General features: G+C 39.0%; 1 protein-coding gene and 1 long non-coding RNA gene across 3 annotated transcripts in view; both read left to right on the forward strand.

Annotated features, from left to right (window-relative positions):
- The window catches only part of LOC134794405 (uncharacterized), a 337,443-nt gene that overhangs the window by 88,759 nt on the left and 222,971 nt on the right, over window positions 1–25,713 (forward strand). The gene's annotated exons all lie outside the window — the stretch shown is intronic.
- LOC134794402 (uncharacterized) overlaps window positions 2,091–25,713 on the forward strand; it is a 33,377-nt gene continuing 9,754 nt past the window's right edge. Inside the window, exons 1-3 of the mRNA XM_063766212.1 lie at window positions 2,091–2,276; window positions 5,326–5,443; window positions 24,900–25,035. Of these exons, the coding sequence (XP_063622282.1) occupies window positions 2,193–2,276; window positions 5,326–5,443; window positions 24,900–25,035 (338 nt within the window). The 5' untranslated portion in view covers window positions 2,091–2,192. The remainder of the gene's footprint in view (window positions 2,277–5,325; window positions 5,444–24,899; window positions 25,036–25,713) is intronic.

The following is a 25,713-nucleotide window of genomic DNA, read 5'->3' on the forward strand; positions in this document are numbered from 1 at the left end:
CGATTCGGTTGCGGCTTGCGGGCAGATGCGGGACGTATCTTTCACGTTGGAAGTTTGCTGAACAATGGGTGCAAGGAGATCAATTCTACTAGCTTTAGCTCGTAAAAAGGCGAGTAGTGGCAAACAAATTTTTTGAGTAGGTAGGAAAGACGGCAAAAGTCGATCTGCCTTAGTCCCTTAGTTAAACAATTCAAAAATTGTAATATAGGTATTTACTTACCGCTTCTCAAAGCAACTTTTATTGTTAGGTATTAATGAGAGCCCGTTCGTTCTACAAGACCGACTAGTTCTTTTCCAAACAGTGAAATATTTGTCTTATTAATCACATTCAGTTATCACAATATTTGTGACGAAAAACAGCGTGAAACCATACCCGAATTATGTAAAAAATAAAGAGCAAATTTTATTGTTTTACACCCAAAAACAGTAGCCGATACCCAATAAGTTCTTGATCCAATATTGTTCCTATAAATTATCCATCGACGGCAATTGGTGGTTGGGTCATAATCCGATATTGGTTCGAATTTGTCATTTTGCCCAAATAGGTAGTTAAGGAATAGGATTAAATTTGGTATGGAGATAGGCGCCCGGCTTTGGAACACGTACAGCGTGCCTCGTACGTCGGGCTACGCCCGACTTTTTTGGTATGGGGGCGCCGTCTTTGGAACACGTAAAGCGTAACTCGTACGTCGGGCTACGCCCGACTCTTTTAGTATGAGGGCGCCGAAGGCGCCCGGCTTTGGAACGCCTACAGCGAGCTTCGTACGTCGGGCTACGCTCGACTCTTTTAGTATGAGGGCGCCTTCGGCGCCCGGCTTTGGAACGCGTACGGCGTGCCTCGTACGTCTCTTGTACTGCTGTTTCACAGATTTTTGGCTGATCTGGACTTCTATACCTATTCACGTTATAAAATATTGCAGGCTTCGAGCAACACCGGCTTCCGACACATCGGAAGGGAGGGGCCCAAGCGATATCTCACCGTACAAATCTTTCTGCCATTTTTCGCGAGGGGAAAGGTGCACACAGTCGCACTTCTCACACACTTACATACAAAATTCAATCTGTAATGACGACACAAATACATAGAAAATGACACACGTCAAAGACAAATCTTGCAAACATCGATCTCTTTTTGTGTACGGACGAGTGACAAGTGTCACAACACGCACACTAACACATTTTCGTTGAAGTATGTTATTGTATTCTGAGTGATGAGAAGTCGGATTTGTCGCTCGACCGATCCGCAATTTGTACTGAGCGAGCAAAATCGATAAATCCAACAATTACATGAGACTAAAATATAATAATTGTGTTTGAATGTAATTAAACGTATGATAAGTAAAAAAAAATATTACATGTGAAATGTAACACTTTCTTTTTGTAAATTTGATGTCCCCGACCTCTTTTTATAACAAAAAACCGAGCAAACAGGCATTTTTGTGCAGCAGTGTTCACGCGCGCGTCTGGACTCGGTCTAGTGAAAAATCCAAGTGCAACTAGTTTTATTACCCGCGCTAGATTAGATTGACGCGCTAATTTTGTACCTCGGCAGAGGGGAAATAGTGCGAATGCCGCCTCCCTTCCGTGTTGCTCGAAGATTGCAGGTCATTAAAGAGAAGGATATAAATTAATTTTTAACCCTGAAATTATCCCGTAAGGGTGTAAAAAGGAAGTTTGTAAAATAATTTGTTCAAATAACATAAATCTAACACTTAAAAAACCCTCTACGGTATAAGCCAAAAAATCCATTTTATGCCAAAAATGCCTTACATCATTTTGGAAAAGAGCTAATCCTCTTCAAACTACTGGATCGATTTCTATCAAATATAGCTAAAACCGCCAACTCGACCGCAAGGAAACTCGTTTTCACTCATTTGGCTGTATGTAATTATCCTTTGCTTGAAGCTTCGAGGAACTAAAAATATAAATGACCATAAATATTAAGGTTAGAGCGAGATACAGAAATGAACGGCCTTGGTTTTCTCGCTCTACCTTAGAACATGCAGGACTACTATGCAGGAGCGTGTGAATACGACTTAAGAGATTTAAAAATATATAATAGTTGGCGGGAAATAAAAAATAAACAAAGACACATGATACATTTTGTTTATAAAAGTGCAATCGTCGTAATTTTTCATTAATTCAGTGATCCCCATTTGTTCAGAGCACAGTAAATAAAACATACTTTTAAAATGTTGTCACCCGAAGATCAGCAAGTACAAATATGCCTACTGAAATCCAATTTAGAGGAAATTGAAAGTAGCTTGGTTGTTCAGGTAAGGATAATGCGATTCTATTTAGTGTAGTTTCATTCGAGCTAGTAACCTACATTTGGGTGCATCATTGAACTATTATACCTAACGTAGTAATAATAACTTAATAACTCATACATTGGTGCATACAAATAAGCAAATGCGTGTTCTTTATTCTTTGTAAGCGCTTCGTGAACTTTTAGTTACCTACCTACCTATATAACATTTCAGTTGGCGTTTTCATGCCAAATAAATATGACACTTGAGACCAAGAGCAATGAAAAGTAATATTGTGTAAATATTTTCATTACAAAGTGTACCTACTTGGCTTTAATTGCTTTTAAGTATTTTATATTTTATTTTGCCCCTTCTGTACAGTCGGACAGACTGACACTGGCCCTTTTGAGGGTTCCGTACCCAAAGGCACAGAATAAATAATAGTACTATAGGTACAGAAGACTCACTGTCTAACAAAACGCGTCTGTTACGATCAGGACAGATATGGCCGCTAGGTGGCGACAGCGCCACGCGCGGCTTATGGCTAACCACCAAAATTGGTGTGGAACGGATGTACTTTTAGCTACCTGTAGCAAAGCGACGAAATCGCGGAGTGAGCCACGCCTGCCAAAGGGTAAGAACGGGGCCTTAATTACTAAAGTCTCCACTGTCCAACTGTCTGTCTGTCCGTATGCCTGTCTGTCTGTCTGTCTGTCTGTCACCAGGCTGTATCTCATGAACCGTAATAGATAGTTGAAATTTTCACAGATGATGTATTTATATTGCCGCTATAACAAAAAAAATATACTAAAAACAAAATAAAATAAATATTTAAGTCGGGCTCCCATACAACAAACGTGGTTTTTTGCCGTTTATTGCTCAATGGTACGGAACCCTTCATGCGCGAGTTCAACTCGCACTTGGCCGGTTTTTCGTTCACTGTGAGTAGGTAGCCGATATTGACGCATAGGTAATTAAATAACGATGTCCACATTGTTAAAATTCAATGTTACGATTACGAGGGTCTATTAGGAACCTGTGAAACTATTTGCAAACAAGATTTTTAAGTTGCCTGGCTTCAACTTCTATGTTTCTCGGCCTCATGGGGCAACTGCGCCTTTTCCAGTCATGAAACAGAACACGAGGTCACGATAAAAAGGGCGCTAACAGTTAAAGCCACATATTTAGGTAGGTACTAAATGTGTATCCTAGAAAAGGGTCCCCATAGGTATAGAATTGGAACAAAGCTTCAGGTACTTAAGTATAATTATTATTTTCTCCTTTATTCATTTAATATCTTGGGTTAGGTTATTTAAAATATGAACAATATATATACAGTGGTACTACTAAACGAAATTAATAACTAGCTTAAATCTAAAATAGGACTATAAATGAGGCATTGTACCAAGGATGAATATAAAAGTAAAATATAAAAACACTTACAAAACAATAAACAATACATATAAATATATTATAAAAAAACCTAACCTAGGGTGCCGTGTCGCCAGCAGTGGGGCATTGGCCCAAGCTGCCGATGGTCAGGGCCGCAGAGAGAGGAACCGGCGGACTATCCGCGCCCGTGTCCAAGACACCGCCTTCTTCATCTGACCCTTGATCCGACCACCTATTATTTTTATTATTATTTATTATTTACAATCATACATATCACTTACAGACTATATAGTCCAACGCGTAATAAATATTACATAAAGAAACTAAACATTATTAACAATTATTAACAAAACATAAAATTTTTCAATATCACAATGAAACAAAGCTGAACATTAAGTAAATATTTGGCAAATAACATAGTTGCCGGCGTGTATTAGCTTCTGTGAACTCAGTCATGGTGCACTTATGGTGACATACCTAAGGGATTAATTACAGCATACCTACATAATAGTTGACTAAGATTGCCATATACCTACCTACCTTACGTAAACTAATGTAACGTCCTATATTCTAAGTACGCCAGGCAACGAATACACAATTTTTGACTTCGTAACTTCGTTGGACTAGTTAGATTATATCTCGGAAACTATGCGTCTTAGCGACATGGCCACTTATACAAAATGAAAATTGATTAAATTGGTTACGGTTAAGTTATATTTCGCCAAGTTTTTCGAATCTTGTGTAGTTTTAGAGATATCATCTGCTCTTGAAAGTTTATTTTGGGCTCTCAATTTTATCTTGATATCTTCATCAGTGAAGCTGCTAGGCCGTGTTTGGTTTTCGTATAAATCGGGGGTGCTAAATTCATTTATGGTATCACATTGACACCATCAGAACTATAAACATTCTAGTAGTGAGCGACGTCCCCGGCTAAGTAGCCAAGTGTCCCGAGGCGCCGACTCGCCAAATCACGACGGTCACTCAGCGTCATAGGACCAACTATTTACAATTCGTTACCCTCAGATATAATAACTTAAATAGTGACCAAGTATTTAAAACTAAACTTAAACTGCTGCTTATAGAAAAAATATTCTACAGCATTGACGAATTTATACATTTTTATTCGATGAGGTCGTTGACTACTGCACCATAATTAATTAAAATTTTATGAATGTTAACAATATTAATTAACGTAATAAGTAGGTACTTAATGTTTTTGTTTAAAAAAATTGTTATGAAATAATTTATTTATTTAACGAACATATGCATGTAGGTACCTATTAACATATATTTTTTTGTTTAAATTGGTTACGGTTAAGTTATATTTCGCCAAGTTTTTCGAATCTTAACCAATGTATAAAATGTGACCGGTAAAATTTAAAAGAATAAATATCTGTATTCTGTATTATTTCCGAAGTAAAAACAAAATTTAAAAAATTACCTTTTGGCGTAGTTACTAAAAAAATGAGAATCCTCACTTGGCTGCGAGTTGGAAAACAAAGACAAAAGTCAAAGTTTTACGTTCAAACATGTCAAGCTTAGATTTTGCGTTTTTGGTTATTTTAGAAACTGCCAGACACTAAGTTTTTTTAAAAGATATAAAAAGAATAGTCATTCTTTTAATAGTCATAATTTGACAGAGCCGCTGGTCAAAGGAACTAACTGAAATGTATTATTCCCACAGCGCGCAGCTCTGCCAGAGCTGGACGAAGAAAATGAGAAGCAGTACAGAGAGACGATGGTGGCGCTGAAAGTGTCGCGCGCGCAGAACGAGCAGATAGAGCGGCTCAAGCAGGAAAATGGTGAGTTATTCATGGCTAGAAATGGCTCGTGATATACCACGTAAGCCTTAAGTCGTATTGCGACCGATTACTATTGCAGCGTAAATGTATTCGGATTCAGGATACACCACCATTACTGCTGCTGTAATGCGGTGCGACATTGCTGCCGCAAATGTCACGATAAAAATCGATGTTGCGGATTTTTGACATTTGCGACAGTAATACAATCGGCTCTAATGTCGCTCTGCAATGCTGCATTACTGCCGGAAGCATCCAATGTAATATATAAACGTCAAATGTAATACTCCCGCCCCTGTCCCAAATGTCAAAATCGATATTATATCGTATATTGCTGCCAGGAATTTTGACACTTGCTTTGACAGTTGGCAGTAATGTCGCGCTGCAATACTGCTGCAGTAATGCCTGTGTAGTCTGAAATTCTGAATCCGAACGGTACCTCAATTCCTAAATAAGTATCACAATAGAATCAAGCGGGCATTATACTTGTTTCTGTGCGTAGGTATGCCGTATGATGGGGAAATAGGTTTAAACCCATGTACCTATAAAGTTTTAGCGAGCTTAAAACTAATAAGTTTTACCATACCGTATAATTTAATTAGTAAGGGTAGCAATGAGTGGTTGTGGAGAATCTGGCCAATTCGAGTTAGTTATTCGATATGTTTCCAATATGATACTGATCTGTCAGTGTCAAAAGTGTGAAGTGAAGATGAAGTTGAAGGTTTTGGTTGAAGAAATGGCACTTTTGACACTGACAGATCAGTATTATATCGGAAACAAATCGAATAACTAAAACTAAAACTCGAATTCGCCTGTTTTAATCTGGTGATATGGCCGCATTATCTCGAATTTAGCTCGTACCTAAACGTGCATGATAGCATCGCGTCGCGTGATATCCTCTATAATGTTGCCTCGTGGTCTGCTATCTACTCAGTAAACAAGTTAGACCTTTTTATCGATTACATTTCTTGTACAAATTATCGTGTAGAAATACTCCAAATTGAATTATTAACTTACTCAAAACTTACTTAGGTAATGGTATAACTTGAGTTTCTATACAGAGCCGTAGCAACTATTCTTCCCCCCTACACTTAACTCTCTTTGTTTCCTTCCTTCCAGCTTCATTAGCTTCAGACGATAGACAGTAAACTTTAAAGCACCTACAAAGCCCGCGGTAATTGAAATGTCAGTCCGGGTAACGTTTGAAACCTGGTTAATGACAGATCAATGGAAAGACGTTTTCTAAGTTACACAGTTAGTTAGAATATTTAGCATGTCAGAACTTTTGTTTATTTAAAAACCTTGTCTCTTGCACAATAATAAAAGTGTGTCCATTTTCTCGGCGTATTATATAAGTGCACAAGACTGCTGACATCCGAGCCTTGGCGCAATTCACAGTGCTTGCTGGTTATATGCTGTAGTTGGACCAGTTTAAATTTCTTACTGAATCCGTATTAATTATATATGTACTCGTATAGGGCTTTCATTTTTCATGAGATAATTATTGCTATGAATTCTTTTTAATTTTGCTATTGCTACAATAAGTATCAAAGACATATGTAACTCCGTATAAGATGAATAAAGTCTAAGAAAAAAACGTGCCTCGGAAATCAAGAAAAAGTCATTCTCGGATAGATGGCGCACACATGCACCTTTGGCCTATGGTTGGCTAGATGGCGTTGACGACACCGTTTTATATTTAACAATTTTAACACATAGGTATCAGTGAATGAACATGGGTCAAAATGATATAAAAATAATAAAATCATTTATCCATATATATAATTTTTTTCGATAGTTTTATACGTTTTCATTTTCAGTTTTAGTCGTGTGTCGATAGATGGCAGTAAATTTACTGTGACTACAAAATTTACTATGACAGGACCCCTCTATACTATCTATTCTCTTTGATAAGTATGTAGCTTTTCTTTTGAGTGGCATTAACGATTAACGATTAACTTAATTCGGTTCTTGTCTGTTTGTCTGATTTAATTTCTTGTCTTTTAATTACGAGTACTTCTACAATATAAATTAAGTCTTGGAAATCCTTTACATCTGTAAGGATAATTTAATGATCGTTATTTAGGGTTCCGTACCCAAAGGGTAAAAAGGGGACCCTATTACTAAGACTCCACTGTCCGTCCGACTATCTGTCTGTCTGTCACTAGGCTGTATCTCATGAACCGTGATAGCTAGACAGTTGAAATTTTCACAGATGATGTATTTCTGTTCCACTATAATTGACTATAACAACAAATACTAAAGAAAGTACGGAACCCTCGGTGGGCGAGTCCGACTCGCACTTCCGGTTTTTATTATTATAATATACCAGGTGTGGCCTGTAACATGAGCAAAAAATTAAACTGTATACTGTACTCCTCATACTGACCAACATTTGTTCAGCGACTTTTAAAAATAACTTGCGGTTTGATTTTTATTACACTTTAAAGTTTATTCTAAGACGCAATGTATTGCGAATTTTGTTACACATGTATGATATGTTTAAGGCGTGACAAGCAACGTCAATCACACTAATATGGCGTGGCGATGGCGTCCATTGAAGATAATATTTATTTTGTATGAAAAATAGGGAGTCTAAATACTTCATAATTTTTAAAAGTTGTTGAACAAAAGTGTCACCGTTTGAGGAGTACAATCTATGTTTTAATTCTTTGCTCGTGTTACAGGCCACACCGTGTATATTAAAAGCTCTGTCACTCGGAGATTGTTAACATCTCTAAGAATTTTAGTACATATTTGTCTTTTGTTTGTATTTCTTTATTATTGTGTTTTTTTTTGTGTAACTTCACATTTAGAGACCTGACATGTATGTAGGATTGTAGGTATACACTCTAATAAAGAATCAAGTATTTCATTGATTCCATACTTGTAATTTTTGGTTTATTTTATTATATAGTGCCCCTGTGCCCTGTAGCCTATTTGCTGAATAAATGATTGAGTTTTTTAAGTTATGAATAGCTAAATTTTGTGAACAAAATAACAGTAGGTACTTACCTAAGTTGAGTCAGACCAAGCTAACTCTGCACAGACTTGTATAGAAAGTGTGGATGTCTCATCTTAAAACCATAACCATTAAATTTCTATAAAATATGACGTTTATTGTGACACTTTCACACTTCTTCACGTCGAAGTCGGCGCGGCTTAGTGGGACTCTATTGCTCGTGTCATCTTGTAATAATGAATTAACGTTTTTCAACGGTTCCTTTGCAAAGATGACACTGAATTGCGAGCTTTGTTATATTGGTGAATTGTTAGGTCGACGATGGAAAAGCTAACGTTCGAAAATCACAGCCGATAACAAAATGTTTGCGAACATACATGTGAACATGTGTCTGAGAGCTCGTGTTCTATAGCGCCACACAGGGGCAGTTTTCCGCTGCCGTCTCTTATGTCAACTGTACGTAACGTGACTGCAGACAATTCTTTTGTGTTCCATTTTACTTTAACTTGAAGAAAGAAAAGTAAAAGAGTTTTGAGTCTGTTGAAAGCTGGATTATGATTTATTTTACTATGAGATGCCTAAACTATATTACTTCCGACTCGATTATGTTCACGTATCTACTTTGTAAGATCTTGAAAGCAAAAAAAGCAAAACCCTTTGTGGTGTGTTGGTGGTGTTTAATGGTTACATTGCGGTTACGAAAGCATTGCTGCGCATCATTGCCAGAATCTCAATCTTAGCCTCCTTGTTGACAATTGCTGCCGCGATTATGACGTTCATTCTGTTACTCATTTTATCAAGAAAATTAACAACGATGCCGCAACAGTTAGAGTCTGTTCGGAAAGAGAAGAGTCTTGGAATGTATTGGGGGGGATACATTCCACGACTCTTCTCTTTCTGCACAGACTCTATGTACCTAGATGTAGTTGGCATCCGAACATCCTTTAGACAAAGGGCGATTTCTCTTTCAATTTCCTTTATAAATTAATCTATCAAAAACATTCAACTCCGTCACTTATTATATCGAGTAGACAGTGACATCGACTAATTCGCCTATTTCCCGATACTGTGGCGGCTCGTCTCTGTACCAATAACACTGTCGCGACCGAAATGCAATTTGAAATACCGGCAAATGGGGTGAATAGGGACGGCGGGGGGAATAGGGACAAGAAGCGGAAATCACATTAACCTGATAATTTAAAAGAAAATATCTATTACAAATTGTATCTTGCGATTGAAAATAATAGTTGATTATATTCTTTTGATAATAGAAACATTGGAAAAGCATGAAAGTCAGGATATATTGTCAAACTATTAGTTTAAAATTGAGTCTGTCAACGAATGGTTGATATGAGTACCAAAACATCCTTTAAAAGTAAAGGTTTTACTTGTTTGTGACACTTCTGATAGTAAAAAATTGGTTTGGAATTTAATTGAGAACATATTAATGACATGGTAAGCATAAATCTTTGATTAGTTAGCAAAAAGTGTGAAAATAGAGATCTATGAAAATTCCGAAAAAACACTAGGTGTAGGTATAGGCACGCAACGGGGGTGAATAGCGACGACTGAGGGGTGGAGCGGAACGCCTCTGGAAGTTAATAGGGACGCAATAAGTGGAAATAGAGACGCTATAGGGGCAACAGGGACAGGGCTGCAAAATTTTGATTTATTTATTTGTTTAGTGTTTTTTGGTAGATTAGTACCTACTAGGCACTTACTTACACCAACTTAAAACAGGCGGAATTTCTGAATGGGATATAGGTAGGTATAAATATATTAAGAAACTATTGTTATATATTCTGACTTTTGTTACTTTCATCTGAATAATAAGCTCCGCTTAGAAATAAAATAACATTTAAGATTCATCAATCTGAGTGTGGTGTTTTTATATAAGTAGGTACATATTTTCATGATTACCTACCTACAACAAATAATTAAAAAAATATTTTTTATTCATAGTTTTATTCGTGTTTTAACGAGTAAGTAATGCCTACTTATTTACCTAATCAAGTACTGTTGTAAATAGCTATTGATTCATACATGTTTAGTTTAGTCTTTACGTATAAGTTTACTATTTTTACTTTTGTGTGTATATCATGTTTTACTTGTGTTCGTTGAATTGCGTGGAATGTTATGTATCTAGTTATAAGTCTAGGATCCATGTTCCTTTCATACGTGCTAATAATTAATGAGATTGGCAGAAATAAACAATACTGACTCTGCATGATACACTCACTAGTTGAAGAAAGGTACCTAACGGCCGGATATTTTCCTATATAAACCCGAGCCGTTTGTAGCTTATTCAGAGATATCAGAGACATCAAGAGAGCTTCACTCACACTAGCCTGAACACTCTCCAGTAAATTAAATCAAATATATGTGTTTTTAATTCACACAACACATATACCGGTAAATGGAGGTATAGGGGACTTCGAGACAGCACAGCGGCCGGCGCGTTCCAGATTGCCCAGTTTCTACGCTTCACCCACGAACACCTCATCTTTAAAGTTACAGTCTACTCTCCACAGTTTGGTCCTTCTGAAACCGAATGAAGATAGAAAAACGTACGCGCTGAGTTTCAAGCGAACGTTGCTTAACTCAGACGGCAAGACAGAATAAAGGACGCGCTGAACCTAGAAGTTCGCTTCGGTTTAGACTCAATCCTAATACCTTTCCGTACCCCATTTACCGGCTTGCCGGACGAACCGTGCAGTGTTGTAGGTTTACCTCCGCTCACGTGTCCTGGCAACTTTTGTTGCAAGTGTCACATGGTTGATACCCACACACTGCTTTCGAACGTTCTAGGCATTGCACTTTGCCATTGCGGGAGATTCAGTGCCACGAGGGATCCACGCTTAGGGCACTGACGTTGCGCTCGGTAACGTCAGACATAGGCGTAGGCAGGTATAGATAGGGACCCGCTGCGTGTGTAAAGTGAAGTGGTTCCAGCCAGAAAGATGTCCGAAAAGGAAGCAAGGAGCCTTCGCCCATGCACCAGGGACCCGCCTGCGCCCGCACCGAACATGGACACCCCTACCCCCTCGTCTGGTAAGACTACGTCCGGCGAGACCAATACGTGGAGCAAGGGCACCAGTGGCAACCCGAATACTACAGGTGGAAACGAGTCGGTACACTCGGAAACGTTAGATGACACGGTAGTAAATCGAAGTAGGTCAAATACGCTAGTGAATAAAGACAACGATGCGCCGCCGTCGCCGTCGCGGGCGCCGTCTAATCGCGATTCACATAGGAGTCGCAAATCGGACGCGATGATTAAATTGGCCGTGCTAATGGCCGAGCTCGAGGTTCATAAAGCCGCTCTAGCCGTTGCTAAGACAGAGTCCGACACTGCAAAATTAAGGCTGCAGGTTGCGCAATTGAAGGCGCAGTCTGTCGGCAGCAGTGACGCGACCGTCGAAGAACGGACTAGAAGTTGGGTAGAACGACAAGCTAGGTTACAGCACGAGATCGCAAAGGAAAACGTTTAAATCCCGCCGCCGAAAAAGACCGCGCCGCCGCCGCCGCCGCGTGCTACCATCGATCGGGCTAGTAGACCAACCCCGCGCATTGTAGAGGTACCGCACGGTACCTGTAGAGGTACCGCACGGTACCTACGCGCCAATGTACCATAAACCGCCGGAATCACCTACATTCGGCGGAGATATCACCGAATGGATATCATTTAGGGCAGAGTTCGAGGATACGTCGCCCATGTTTAGTGCCGTCAATAACGTCAGTCGGATTAGACGTGCACTTAAGGGCGAGGCTCGGAAGGCCGTAAAATCAATAATGTACGCAGTTCAGGATCCGTACGCAATAATGGAAGCGTAAAACGGCAGTTCGGCGACCCTGAGGAAATTGTCCTTACGGAAATTCATAATGTCAAACGCATGCCGCGTTTGTCCGAAGACAATTCGAATATAGCCTCATTCGCCGCGCACGTCGCGAATGCCGTCGCCACCATTCGATCTTTGCGTCAAGAACGATATTTACACGTGCCTGAACTTGTGAATAAAATCGTGGATAAGTTGAATCTGATAGTGCGCTATGAATGGGCCAAATATAGGCAGTCTAAAGTAGAATCACCCGGGTTAGTTGCGATATCCGAGTTTCTTAACGAAATTAGCACTGCGGCTAAGCACATAAACCGACATAAGCCGTCTAACCGATCACGGAATGCAGTGAATGCGGTATCCTCTGTGCACGAACCGAGAAGATCGAGCCAAGCTCTCTCTGGGTCTCGCGCCCCCGCATTCTACCGTGATACGTCGGATGGATCGCGGAATGAAGGGGACGCGGTATTCTCTGTGCGCGAACCGAGAAGATCGAGCCAAGCTCTCTCTGGGTTTCGTGCCCCCGCGTTCTACCGTGATACGTCTGATGGGTCGCGTAATGAAGGGGACGCGGTATTCTCTGTGCTCGAACCCAGTCGATCGAGCTACGCTCTCGCTGGGTCTCGCGCCCCCGCGTCCTATCGCGACCATAGTTCGGATTCGGAGTCAGATTCCCACGAATCATACACACGTGATACGGGAAATAGATCGCGTACTAGTAAATCGACTATAGCTCAAGTAAAGCACCGCGATGGTAATTTAAAGAAAAAGCCAGCGTCAACCGGAGCTAAGCCCCAGCGAGAGATATCGTCTGTCTCTGTCTCGCGCGATGCGTGCGCCATATGTAAGAACGGCAAAGAACACAAAGTTAGTGAGTGTTCGAAATTTCTAGCCGCGACTATATCTGAGCGATGGGACTTGGCAAAGGGTGCTAGATTGTGCTGTAGATGTTTAGGCGCGAGTCACCCTAAGCCTCGTCGTCGTCGTGCAAATATGTCGCGTGTGGCATGAATCAGTGCGAAGCCGGACATAATAAACTATTACACAGACGAAGCGCGGCCGCGTCCGCGAACGGTAATAGTGTCCCGGCGGCACCTGCAGTACTCAGTGTTAGACTGCCGCAGACGTATCTCAAAGACATGCCTGTAGAGGTGTCGGAACCGTTAGGTACCGTCCAAACCCACGCGCTACTTGACGAAGGCGCGGCAATGGCTTTGACGCTACACGAAACTGCGGACAGAAACGCACCTGCGGTACAGTTTGAAGGGCACGCAAAGCCTAATACCGCGGAAGACGAGGCCTTACAACTTGCGAAACGACATTCTGAGATAGAATCATTAGGCGTTTCGCAGAAGTCACCTCGGGCTGACCCCGACCACCGTGCGCTAGATTTGTTAGAAGCCACCTGCGAGAAGATACCGGGGGAGCAAAGGTATCACTCGGGCTTACTGTGGCGATCAGATGACGAGAAACTCCCCGATAACCGAGCGCAAGCATTGCAACGGCCGTACAGTCTAGAACGAAAGCTAGACCACGATGCGAAACTTAAAGCCGAATATGCAAAGTATATGTTGCTTGACAAACTATAGGCCGCCGCCGCGAGAAAAGATGGGGTGTATTATACACATGCCTCACGACTCGCGCTGTACATCTGGAGCTTGCCGCCTCACTTTCGGCATCCTCCATGATACTGTCGCTATGCCGAATGATAGCGCGATGCGGCACGCCTACCGTTCTCTATTCCGACAACGCCACCAACTTCCACGGCGCGGAACGAGAACTAGCAGAGGCCAAAAAGACGCTGCCCAGTCTCAAACCCTTTTTGACCGAGCGAGCCATAAAATTGAAGGAAATTCCACCCGGCAACCCCTCCGCTGGCGGTGCCTGGGAACGGCTCGTGGGCAGCGTAAAAACCGCACTAAAAGTAGTACTTAAAGAGAGAGCACCCCACGAAGGAGTTCTACATACTTTGTTATTAGAATCAGAGCACATAGTCAATTCCAAACCGCTGACACCAGTGAATCAGAACGTAAAGAAACTGCATGAAGGTGACGTAGTTATCGTAGCGGATAGCTCCATGCCACGAGGAACGTGGCCCAGAGGCGTAATCGCCCAGCTATTTCCTGGCCCGGATGGCCATGTGAGAGTGGCCATTGTTCGCACACGCGCAGGTGACGCCCAGTTTCCAGGCTTATACTCATTTACTCCTCACATGCAGAATGCAGACGGTGTTGACACACGTGGGGGAGACTGTTGTAAATAGCTATTGATTCATACATGTTTAGTTTAGTCTTTACGTATAAGTTTACTATTTTTACTTTTGTGTGTATATCATGTTTTACTTGTGTTCGTATATTATGTTAATGAATTGCGTGGAATGTTATGTATCTAGTTATAAGTCTAGGATCCATGTTCCTTTCATACGTGCTAATAATTAATGAGATTGGCAGAAATAAACAATACTGACTCTGCATGATACACTCACCATTTGAAGAAAGGTACCTAACGGCCGGATATTTTCCTATATAAACCCGAGCCGTTTGTAGCTTATTCAGAGATATCAGAGACATCGAGAGAGCTTCACTCACACTAGCCTGAATACTCTCCAGTAAATTAAATCAAATATATGTGTTTTTATTTCACACAACACATATACCGGTAAATGGAGGTATAGCGGACTTCGAGACAGCACAGCGGCCGGCGCGTTCCAGATTGCCGAGTTTCTACGCTTCACCCACGAACACCTCATCTTTAAAGTTACAGTCTACTCTCCACAACTACCTAAGCACAATAAACTATCTAGTCCAGGTACTTACCTGTCAACTTATTATATTTTTGACAACGCTGATCACTTGTCTCTATTCGAACCTCAGTCGTCCCTATTCACCCCGGATCCAAATTGAATCAAAAAGACCTGTTTTTTTTTTAAAAAAAAGGACGTTAAAACGAAATTATTAATAAATATTTAATTATAATTCGATTCTCAAACATAATACAAAAGTTTATAAACAAATACATTTGTGTCTCTCAAGAAAAAATCCATTTCACCTCAGCAGCTCGAACAAGGGTACTTTGCTTCTTAAAAACAGTGAGCAAAATGCGATTTTGCTCACTGAGTGAGACGAAATGAACGAAGTGACCTTTATTGTCAAATGTCATTTCAACATGCGGGGTCTAATACAAGTTCGAAATACTTGGGTTCTATTATCTCTGTCCCTTTCACACTGTTAGCAAAAAGAAACAGACAAAAAAAAGTTCAAACGACATTCAACGGTATATTGACGGTTTATAATAGACCCCCGAAAAAATCCAGAACGCATCGTTCCAAACCACATACGAGTATGAATTCTTAATAATTAATTAATAAAAATTAAGTTTAAGATTTGATAAAAACTGATAAAAATACTGTATTTTAAGTATTTTATTGTACAATTACAATAATTAACTCAAAAAATACACAGATTATCACGCAAAATTAATTATTTTACATTTAAGAATTTCTACTATAGTTGACAAATAGTACGTATCCGCAATTCGGACCGTATCTTACAAAGATTTTTTTATTTAAAAAAAAGTTGTCGATTGACGTGTCAGGTTGATGTTCGTTATTTCCATATTATTTTACTGAAATTTATTATTACTTTTTGGTTTTGTGTTCGATTGCGGTAATTAAACTTAATTGTTTGTATATCGTAAGATAACATGAGTGCATAGGTATTAAGTGATGAAGAAGGATTACATTTTTCAAGTTGTCTAATAGGTATGTTCTCACTGCTCCGGTGAAAAATTTTGTGTACTACACGAGATCAAAGTTATTTACATCTCGTGCGCTTTTGAGTCCCTTACTACGCTCAAGATTCTAAATTAGATTCACTCGCTACGCTCGTGAATCTATTATAGAATCTTCATGAATCTATTATATAATCTTTCGCTTGCACGGGACTCAAAATAAGGACTCGGGAAATATCAAACTTTGATCTCTTGTTGTACAAATAACTATTAAAATCTCTCTTAAAGTTTAAAATCGTCCCTATTCAAGTATTCACCCCATTTGACGGTACCTATAATATGTGCTATTATCTCTGTAAAAAGCTGACTACCACGCGTATAGTGAGAATCGGGGAACATTCATATTTTTATTGGCCCCTACCCACCCTATAACACGTTCCAAGGGCGAAGTTTATAAGTCTCTTGGAAAAGAATTCTCTGCACTCATATTACTTTATTTTTAATGAAATTACTCTTGATTCCCATTATCCCACATCGTGCTTAATAGAGGGAGCGATTTTATTTTATGGAGTGGTTTTAATTATTAAATGTACGAAGGCATGAAAAAGGAGACAAGTTTTCTTGGATTCCTGGGCATATACACGTGCATATGTACCTATACTTACGTGTTTTGAAATACCTACTTAAAACGAAAACTTTCCTCCTTTAGGCGAGCCTTACGGGTGGAAATACGAGCCTACACGTCGGCTGCGAATATTATTATATTGGCTAGTATTTTAACGAAATTACTTAGTCTTATATTCTAAAATTTTACGTGGTCTTTGTCACTTCTAAGAATTCAATGATCAAAGGCTAACTAGAAATGTTTCTTTATGATGAAATGTTCATGTTGTTTACAAAACGTATGCTTTTAGAAAACAATTCCTTGTACATAGATACTTATATTGAATGCATAATACATAAAGCCTAGGTAGGTAGTTCCATGTCGCTTTACTTACAAGTTCATAAATCAATTTTTGGCATGTGGCTAACTATAATGCCCAAGAAAATCTTTGACTAAAACTAAGTTTTAATAGAGAGTTCCTAAGAGTTTGCATTCATACATTATTCAAAGGAAACCGAACGCGACCGCTTACACAAACTTGGTATTAAAATTCACTTCTAAAATCTCTTTTGTTGCAAATGAACATATATAGGTATTTAGGTAAGTAGGCTAAGCATACTATGGATGTACTCATTTAGTAAAACTTACACTTTTTTCTTCTATTACGATCGAATGAGCTAGTGAATAGGTAACTTAAAACTCCCAAATCTAAAAAAAGTGTACCAACATTGCCTAATACATACCTACATCACCATAGAACCCCACAAAATTCGAATTTGGAGAAACATAATATATTATAGGTAATATTCACTTAGATATTTATCAAAGAGATTGCTATGTCAGAAATCCATTTGAACAATTTTCCCCTTTCGTAATATCCAAAGCTTCGATTTATCCCCAGATCGCGAGAATATTATGCGCGCGTGACTCAGTTGCCAATATTGACCTGATTTGAATATAAATTAGTGTTTTAATGATACATTGAATTTCAAAGTTAAATTATTTAGACTTTTGAATTTCGACTTATGTTTATGCAACTTAAGCCCATTTGTTTGATATCCCATTTGACCTACTTAGTAGCTACTTTGAGCTTTTGTAGTAATTTTGTCGTTTGGAATTGCAAATCGAGAAGGTAAGTTGTTGTTCCCAGGATATTTAGCAATATGCCATCAGTCAGAGTTGCAACATATTTGTACTTTTGTGGCACGGAACCCTAAAATACGAGTCTCCAGGTGACTGACGACATCTTTGGCGGGAAAAATGTAATAATAAATACCTTGCATTCTGTCAGCATATTTGCGATATTTGCTTTGTACTTACCACCAATGAACTCACTGTTTAATCACAAAGCTTACTTAATAGATTAGGTACCTGTTTTTATGTTATTTACTTTAGGAGTCCTCAAAACGACGTCGTTTGGATCAAATTACCATTCTTTAGCTTATATTTGTAGCAATTTAATCGAAGTCATCGAAGCCGTTTTCGAAAACCAAATTTCCTCTTTACGTAGGTCACTCGATAAATTTTGAGATAAAAAAAAACTATTGAAGATATTAGTATTATTTATTTTACATTTTTTCAAAATACTCTCCATTACTCTCTATACAAAGTTCCATTCATCTGAACCAACTTTGGAAGCACTTTTGCCAGTCTTCATCAGATAGGTCCGAAATTGCTTCCGTTTTATTTTTTCTTTCACCACCGGGAACAAAAAGAAATCGCAGGGAGCTAAGTCAGGACTGTAGGGTGGATGTGGTAAGGTTTCTATCCCAGCTTTCTCAATAAACGCCTTTGTTCTGAGGGACGTATGTGAAGAGGCGTTATCGTGATGCAGCAAGATTCCCCGAAGAAAGTTCTGTCTTTGGTCTCCTCTCTCGCACTGCTTTGAAAACTTGCGGCAATGCTACTGTAGTATACCAATCAGAGTTGACTGACCTATAATTTTCCAGCATTGATGTTGATAAATGTCCGCCCCGTGAAAAGAAACTAGCTACCATTTTTTTGCCGACGTTACGAGGTCTTTGTAGTTTTGTTGGTAACTTTCCCTCTGAGAAGACCCATAGGGCGATTGTGCACTACAATGAATTTTACTGTCCGGCAGTCCGAGTTTTTACGGTCCGATATGGCACGCCATTAAATGTATGTAGTGGCTTGTGCACTAGACGTAATTTTACCGTCCGACATTTTACTTTTCCCCATTCCGGACAGTTTTTTTCCGGTCCGAGATGACAGCTATGAAAAACGTGTTTATGCTTGTGCACTGCGTCTGGAATTAGTATTATTCATGACTTGGCCGGGCGGGGGCGGGCTAGGGGGGGTGTGTGTTTCATGCCACTGCGTCGCACCTGCGAGTAAAAAGACGGACAAGTGTACAAGCCAATCATCCGTTTTTTTCATGCCACTGCGCCGCACCTGCGAGTAAAAAGACGGAGAAGTGCACAAGCCAATCATCCGTTTTTTTCATGCCATATCGGATCATGAAAACTCGGACTGCCGGACAGTAAAATTCATTGTAGTGCACAATCGCCCATACTGACGATTGCCGCTTGTTTTCCGGGTCATATCAATTGGTAAATCCATGTTTCGTCACCTGTCATTATTTCCGATACACGCCGCGATGTCCCGTTGTCGAATCGTAGACGCATCTCACGACACCAATCTACAATTCTACACGAACCTGTTTCTCAGTATCGGAGAGCAAACGTGGTATCCAACGACAACAGAGCTTCCTTACTCCAAGATGTTGATGTAGAATGATGCTAACGCTCCCCGAACTGACGCCTAAGATATTCTCTATGTCCTTGTATGTTATTCGTGGATCTTCTCGCACCAACATTTCAGTAGTCCACACGTTTTCTGCAGTTACTGCTGTTTGCGGGCGACCACTTCGGTGGTCATCTTCGAGGCTGGTTTTACCCCTTTTAAATTCGTTGAACCATCTAAAAACTGTTGCCCGTGAAGGAGCAGAATCTCCTAACGCTGACTGCAATCGTTGCAAACACAATTGTTCAGATAAACCAAATTTAAAATTATAAAATATCATAACACGCAAATGTTCGCGGTTAAGCTCCATCGTTTCAAGTTTTAGATAAATGACTGTAACATATTCATTTTTTAAATTGGAGCGAATCGGCAACTTGTGTTCTATTTTTAAATAAATTTGCTTTTTAAAAACATATAATTCAGGTGCGTTCCATTTTCGAATTTCGAGCATCTCAAAACTTATCGGGTGACCTACGTAGTTTAGGTAATAGTGTAACAGAAAGTCTGATATTTAAAACGTGTCATTAGTAAGTTATTTTTAAAGTTTTGTTACCAAATAGGTGTTATTAAGTAAACGAAATTGACAGCAAATATTTTACCGTAATTTTTTCTAAGTCAAACACTGATTTAAACTTTCACGATTTTTACTCATTATTATCACAACGTCGGGACTAATCGCGTAAAATTGAGTTTGAAATTTACCTCCGCCGTTTCGAGGACGGCGTTGTCCCCTATGGTCTCGGAGAAGACCACGAGATCACGGGGACAACGCCGTCCTCGAAACGTCGGAGGTAAAAACTCAATTTTTCAAAGTTACATTCATAAAAATAGCCCTATTTTTCACTCAACGAATTCTATCGATCTCTGTATTTTCTACGAGTATTTGTATTTTTACCGGAAAGAGTCTAATTAAAAATTCTGGGCAAGCAGTCATTCACCTAGAAGCTTAACAAAATAAAAATATACATTTCAATTTCAATTCTTTATTGATAAAAATAGAATTTTACATGTCAGGTACAATGCTTAATCGCCATAATGTCGCCGTGTATGTTTTCGCCGTGATTACAGAAAATCTCTGCAAATTCCACTTGGTGTTCAACTCCAAAGCAGCCCACTTCAACATGATTTCATAAAAGGGAGGGTAATATTTTTTTCACCACACTAGCTGGTAAAGGCTCTCTTGATTGTTCAAAAACGGATAAGAAAGTTGCATTTTATCCACATGTGAGGCAAAGTAATCAAATGTAAATTTTGAGTTGTTTTCTTATGTTGGCAGGTAGAATTAACTTTTAAATGATGATTTTAAATAATAAATAGGTATTTAATAACATTCATTTTGAATCGATTTGTTTTGATTTTGTTTGATATTTTATAGTTAGTATTATCCTTGTGTTGGTGTGGTGAAAAATTTTGTGTTTCACTCGGTGGTAGTGATGTGCCGGCGAGAAATTTCTCGTTCTCGAGAATTCCTTCTCCTGGAAATTCTCAGCGATTCTCGAGAAATTTCTCTTGGACGGAAATTTCTGAGAAAGGACATTTGTTTAATTTATAACTGTTAGAGTCTGGCTACTGAAATATTACACAAATGTTTGGCGGGAAATTCAGAAAATCTTGGGCTGGTCACACTTTGTGTAGTAGGAATTATAGTTTTGATACTAGAAAATATTTTTGATTTTCTGTGCACACGTAAGGTACCTAAGGATATAAGTTAAATATACGTTGACCTGCACTCAAAGTCAGCTCATATAATTTCTACCACTATGTAAAGTACAGTCAACGATAAACATGCACATATGTTAACACTTTCTCACCATATACCTTTGTAACAAGGCGAAAAATGAAATGTAGTGTAAATAAGACCTAGCTCGATAATACCGTAATATTAAAATAAATAAATAAATTAAATAAATAAATAAATTAAATAAATTAATTTGTGTTTTGTGTTTTGTACAATAAAGAGTTTATACATACATACATACATATTAATCCATCACGAAAAAAAATACATAAGTATTGCCAAATATGCTAAATGCCAAGTATCAAAATATTTATAGAGCACCAACCTCCTAATTTGTTTACATTTGCTTAGGAGTTGTAAACATTGCAGTTTTTCGTTATACAACGCTACACGTCGACTTCGCACATTGTCGTAATTATTTACGAACTTAAATAATGGTTTGCGAACCTCACTCAGTATAGACGTTATTCATATTATTTAAAATAAACCCCTTATAAACCGCAAACAATTTGAATGAGTGACATAAATTGACAACTGACTTTTAGCTTTTTTTTTTAAATCATAGACAATTGGTGATACAACAACGAAATATCTGTCAACAATTTTTGGCTAGCCAGACTCTAGTGATTAATAATTATGCGTAAGGGCCGGCACACATACCCACGTTACGACGTCGTATCGTGAGACGACGAGACGTAGTCTCACGGTGCGACGTCGTGTAACGTTGCGACGTCGTGTCGTAGAAATCTACGACGTCGTATCGTGGGCACTATACGACGTCGTGTCACGTTGCGACGTCGCGTCGTGGAAACCTACGACATCGTATCGTGAGCACTATACGATGCCGTATAACGTTGCGACGTCGTGTCGTAAAAACCTACGACGTAAACTGTAAGTAAACTTTCTGCGACTTCTTAGAGATAATAGCAGCAAAACAAGAACATGTCGGTTGCAATCCTTATATCTTGATTAACTGCGATAATTTTTTACTATTTTAACGTCATGGTAGTAACATGCCGTAAATGTTAACATGGTTACCAGTATAATTTGACACTGGGTTAGTGGTTTAACCGCTTAACCCCGGGTTAGTGGGTTGGTGGAAGTGGCCCTTAATGGTAGAGTGTGAAGATAATTGAAAATAGGTAGGTACTTACTTCTGTATGAAGAAGATTTAAAGCTTTGAAAAAAAATTACAGTTGTCTATTACACAAATATCGAATTACTTGTATTAAACGGTTTTATACAATAATACAATATATGTGGAAAATTCTTAATCAATAATTTTCCACGATTCTTATTTTATTGACAGATATGGCGATTCATATGTTATGAAAGACGGGACAGATAGACGGACGGACAGATAAGGGTTTTTTGTACGGAACCACCTTTTTGGTACGAAACCCTAAAAAGCATAATATGTATCAAGAATAGCGCTAAAATATGTATATGCACGTAGTGACTGTTTACCATCATTGCCATTATCTACTAGAGCCTTTGTGAGCTGTCTTGCGAGCCCAATGGTCACGCCATTTTGAAAAAAAAAGTGCCTGGACTTGTAGTATGAAGGCATATGACATATGAGTATAATTATTAATTTGTTGTGCTAACGGTACTTTCGAATCGTAGTCTGATTGTGGTCGACTAATACTACGATACGATATCGTGTCGTGAATCAATCAATTTACATCGTAGATTTCCACGTTACGGCGCCGCAACGTGACACGACGTCGTAAAATGACCAGACACGACGTCGTATTGCGCCGCGACACGACGTCGTATCGCGCCACGATACGACGTCGTAACGTTACACGACGTCGCAACGTGAGACGATGTCGCGTCGTCTCACGATACGACGTCGTGTCGTGGGTATGTGTGTTGGCCCTAAGGTATTCGAACCAATTAGACGATACTAAAGGCCAACTTCTCTTTGTTCTCGAGAAGTTTCCGAGAAATTTCTCGGGAACGTTCTCCATAGAAGCTTTGCAGGAGAAAATTTCCGAATTAAATATTTAAAAAAAATTACTGGATATTTCGAGTATTATTGTTTAGAAGCTCAAATAGTCTGGATTTATGTTATATACAGCTGTTGGCTTGATAAGTTGGTTTCTGCCAAATGAAATGAACGTTCTAAGCGATAATTTAATTTTGTTCCCAAGAAATTTCTTAAAATTGTTCTCGACTACATTTGGCGTTCATGTAAAACAGTCATCCATACCGATATTATTAATTTATTATACATAAATGCGAAATTTTGTCTGTCTGTTACCTCTTCACGCTTAAACCGCTGGACCGATTTGGACAAAATTTGGCATGGAGATAGATTGGGCCCCGAGAAAGGATAATTTTTATCAATCATCATCATCATCACGCAGACGAAGTCGCGGGCTGAAGCTAGTTGTGCAATAATAAAACAAAAAATGTTTCATATTAAAGAACTTGAAAACTGTTTTGACAAACTGTAATAAAATATAATATTATGGAGTTAATACAAAATGGCTAATTTCTACTCAATAATTAAATGAACGGTAAATATTTAATAAAACAGATTTGAAATATTTGGCAGAGAATTATGGTCATGTCATGAACCATCTCAGGTACCTAGTTTATAAAACAAAAGAAAGCCGCCAAACTTTCCTGTACCCTGTAAATAACGCTTATCGCCAATAATACTCCATTGTTTTATTTGCATGTGATTTTTTGTATTCTCTAGGTAATTTTTGAATAGGGAAGGGTAAAAATGATTTTTTCTATCAGTGTCATCAATGCTAAGAAAGTGGACGGTTGTGACAAATCAAACGTGTTAATAAATTAAAATTAAAAAGGTAAACTGTTTGAGTAGGTACTTTAGAATTTTGTCGGACCATGGATGTATCAAAGACGTGTGTTCATTTTGTGATGCAGTGTATAGATGCAAATATATCACAAGATTTGATACGGTATATGATAAATTGCGAAAAAAGTCCGGTTGAAGTAAAACACGAATTAGGAAAGAAAGAACCTGAAGTGATTAATCAATCTGGAGTGTTTCGGATGAGCCCATATTACAGGGAATACATTTAATGAGGTCACCTTTAATGTGTTTTTCCAGTAGCTAATACATAATAGTATATTACGATACAAAAGTAGTACGAAGTGCAAAATTAGAAAATTCGCAAGGAGTGATAAATAATTAAAACACGACCGAAAGGAATGTTTTAAATCAACACGAGTTGCGAATTACCTGTTTAACAAAAATGTGTTTTATTTATTAACTATTTACCATTTAAACGGTACTGAATAAACCCGAGAAAGTTCTCCGGAGAACATTTTCAAGAAATTTCTCGGAAATTTCTCGAGAACGAAGAGAATTTTGCCTTTAAAGGTTTTAGAAGAACTAAAATGTATTGCGAATACCTATAAATTACTAATATCAACACATACAAAAAACTAATAATCAAATTTTTATTATATTTAAAGTACTTTCTCGGAAATTTCCTTTCGAGAGAAATTTCTCGAGAAGCTTCTCGCGATATTCTCTTGTTTCCGAAACTTCTCGAGAACTGCCCATCACTACTCGGTGGCAAAATTTGTTTAACCCTCGTTTCAAGGTACGAGAGATAAACAAATTTTGCCCTCGCAACGCTCAAGATTCCATTTTCCGATTTTTTGGCAATTTTGGGATCTTTCGCTTGCTTTGGTATCAATTTAGCACGAGAGGTAAAAAAACAACTTTTGCCTCCTTGTAAAACAAATAACTATTAAGTAGGTACCACTACATATATGTATTTTATCATCAAGCAGCTTGGTTCCTAAGTTAACTTTGAATAACCCAAAAACTTCTTTCACAGTTCGACTAACAGCGAAACGCACTCAGCTGAAACACCAGTGCGAAGGGCTGGCAGAGGCTCTCCAGGCGGCACGCGAGAGTCGAGCCCGGCTAATCGACTTAATCAGCGACGAAGAACGCACCGATGAGAGTAACATGTAACGTAGCTCATGATTTTACGCAGCTATGACACCAGTCTGGAGGGTCTGGGGAGGGGCGGGAAAGGGAGGAAGAAGGCGCAGAGGAGAGTAGGTAACATGTAATATCTCATCATCTCATGTTTAGACCGTGGGTGGACCGTGGTTCAGACGTACACCAGTGCGAGGGGCTGGAAGAAGCTCTTCAGGTGGCGCGGGATAGCCGAATCCGACTAATTAGGGATGAACAAGGCGCAGACGAGAGTATCATGTAATGTATTCTATGTTTAAACTACAGCGAAGAGTACGCAGCTGAAACAGCCGTACGAGGGAATGGAAGAAGCTTCAAGCGACGAGACCTAAGTCTGGAGAAAGAATACGCCGACTAGTCTACCTATATTACCTATCTCATGTTTTTACACAGCTAAGACGCCAGCGCAAGGCCGAGGGACCGAAAGAAAATCTTTCGGCGGCGCGAGCGAGCCGAGTCCGGGTTGTAGCCTCGATCAGAGATGAAGCACCCGCTGACGTTAAAACAATTTATCCTTGGTTGACATCAAACGAATGCCAATGATTGTGGACTTGAAGAATTACCGATTTGATTGTCATATTCAGCAAAAATTTATGCCATGTTAACCTCGCTTTGAAACTTGATTATTTCAATTATGTGAATGTAAGTCGAATATTGCTTTGCAAAAG

The sequence above is a fragment of the Cydia splendana genome, chromosome 10 (genome assembly GCF_910591565.1).
Source record: "Cydia splendana chromosome 10, ilCydSple1.2, whole genome shotgun sequence".
NCBI classification, from domain to species: domain Eukaryota; kingdom Metazoa; phylum Arthropoda; class Insecta; order Lepidoptera; family Tortricidae; genus Cydia; species Cydia splendana.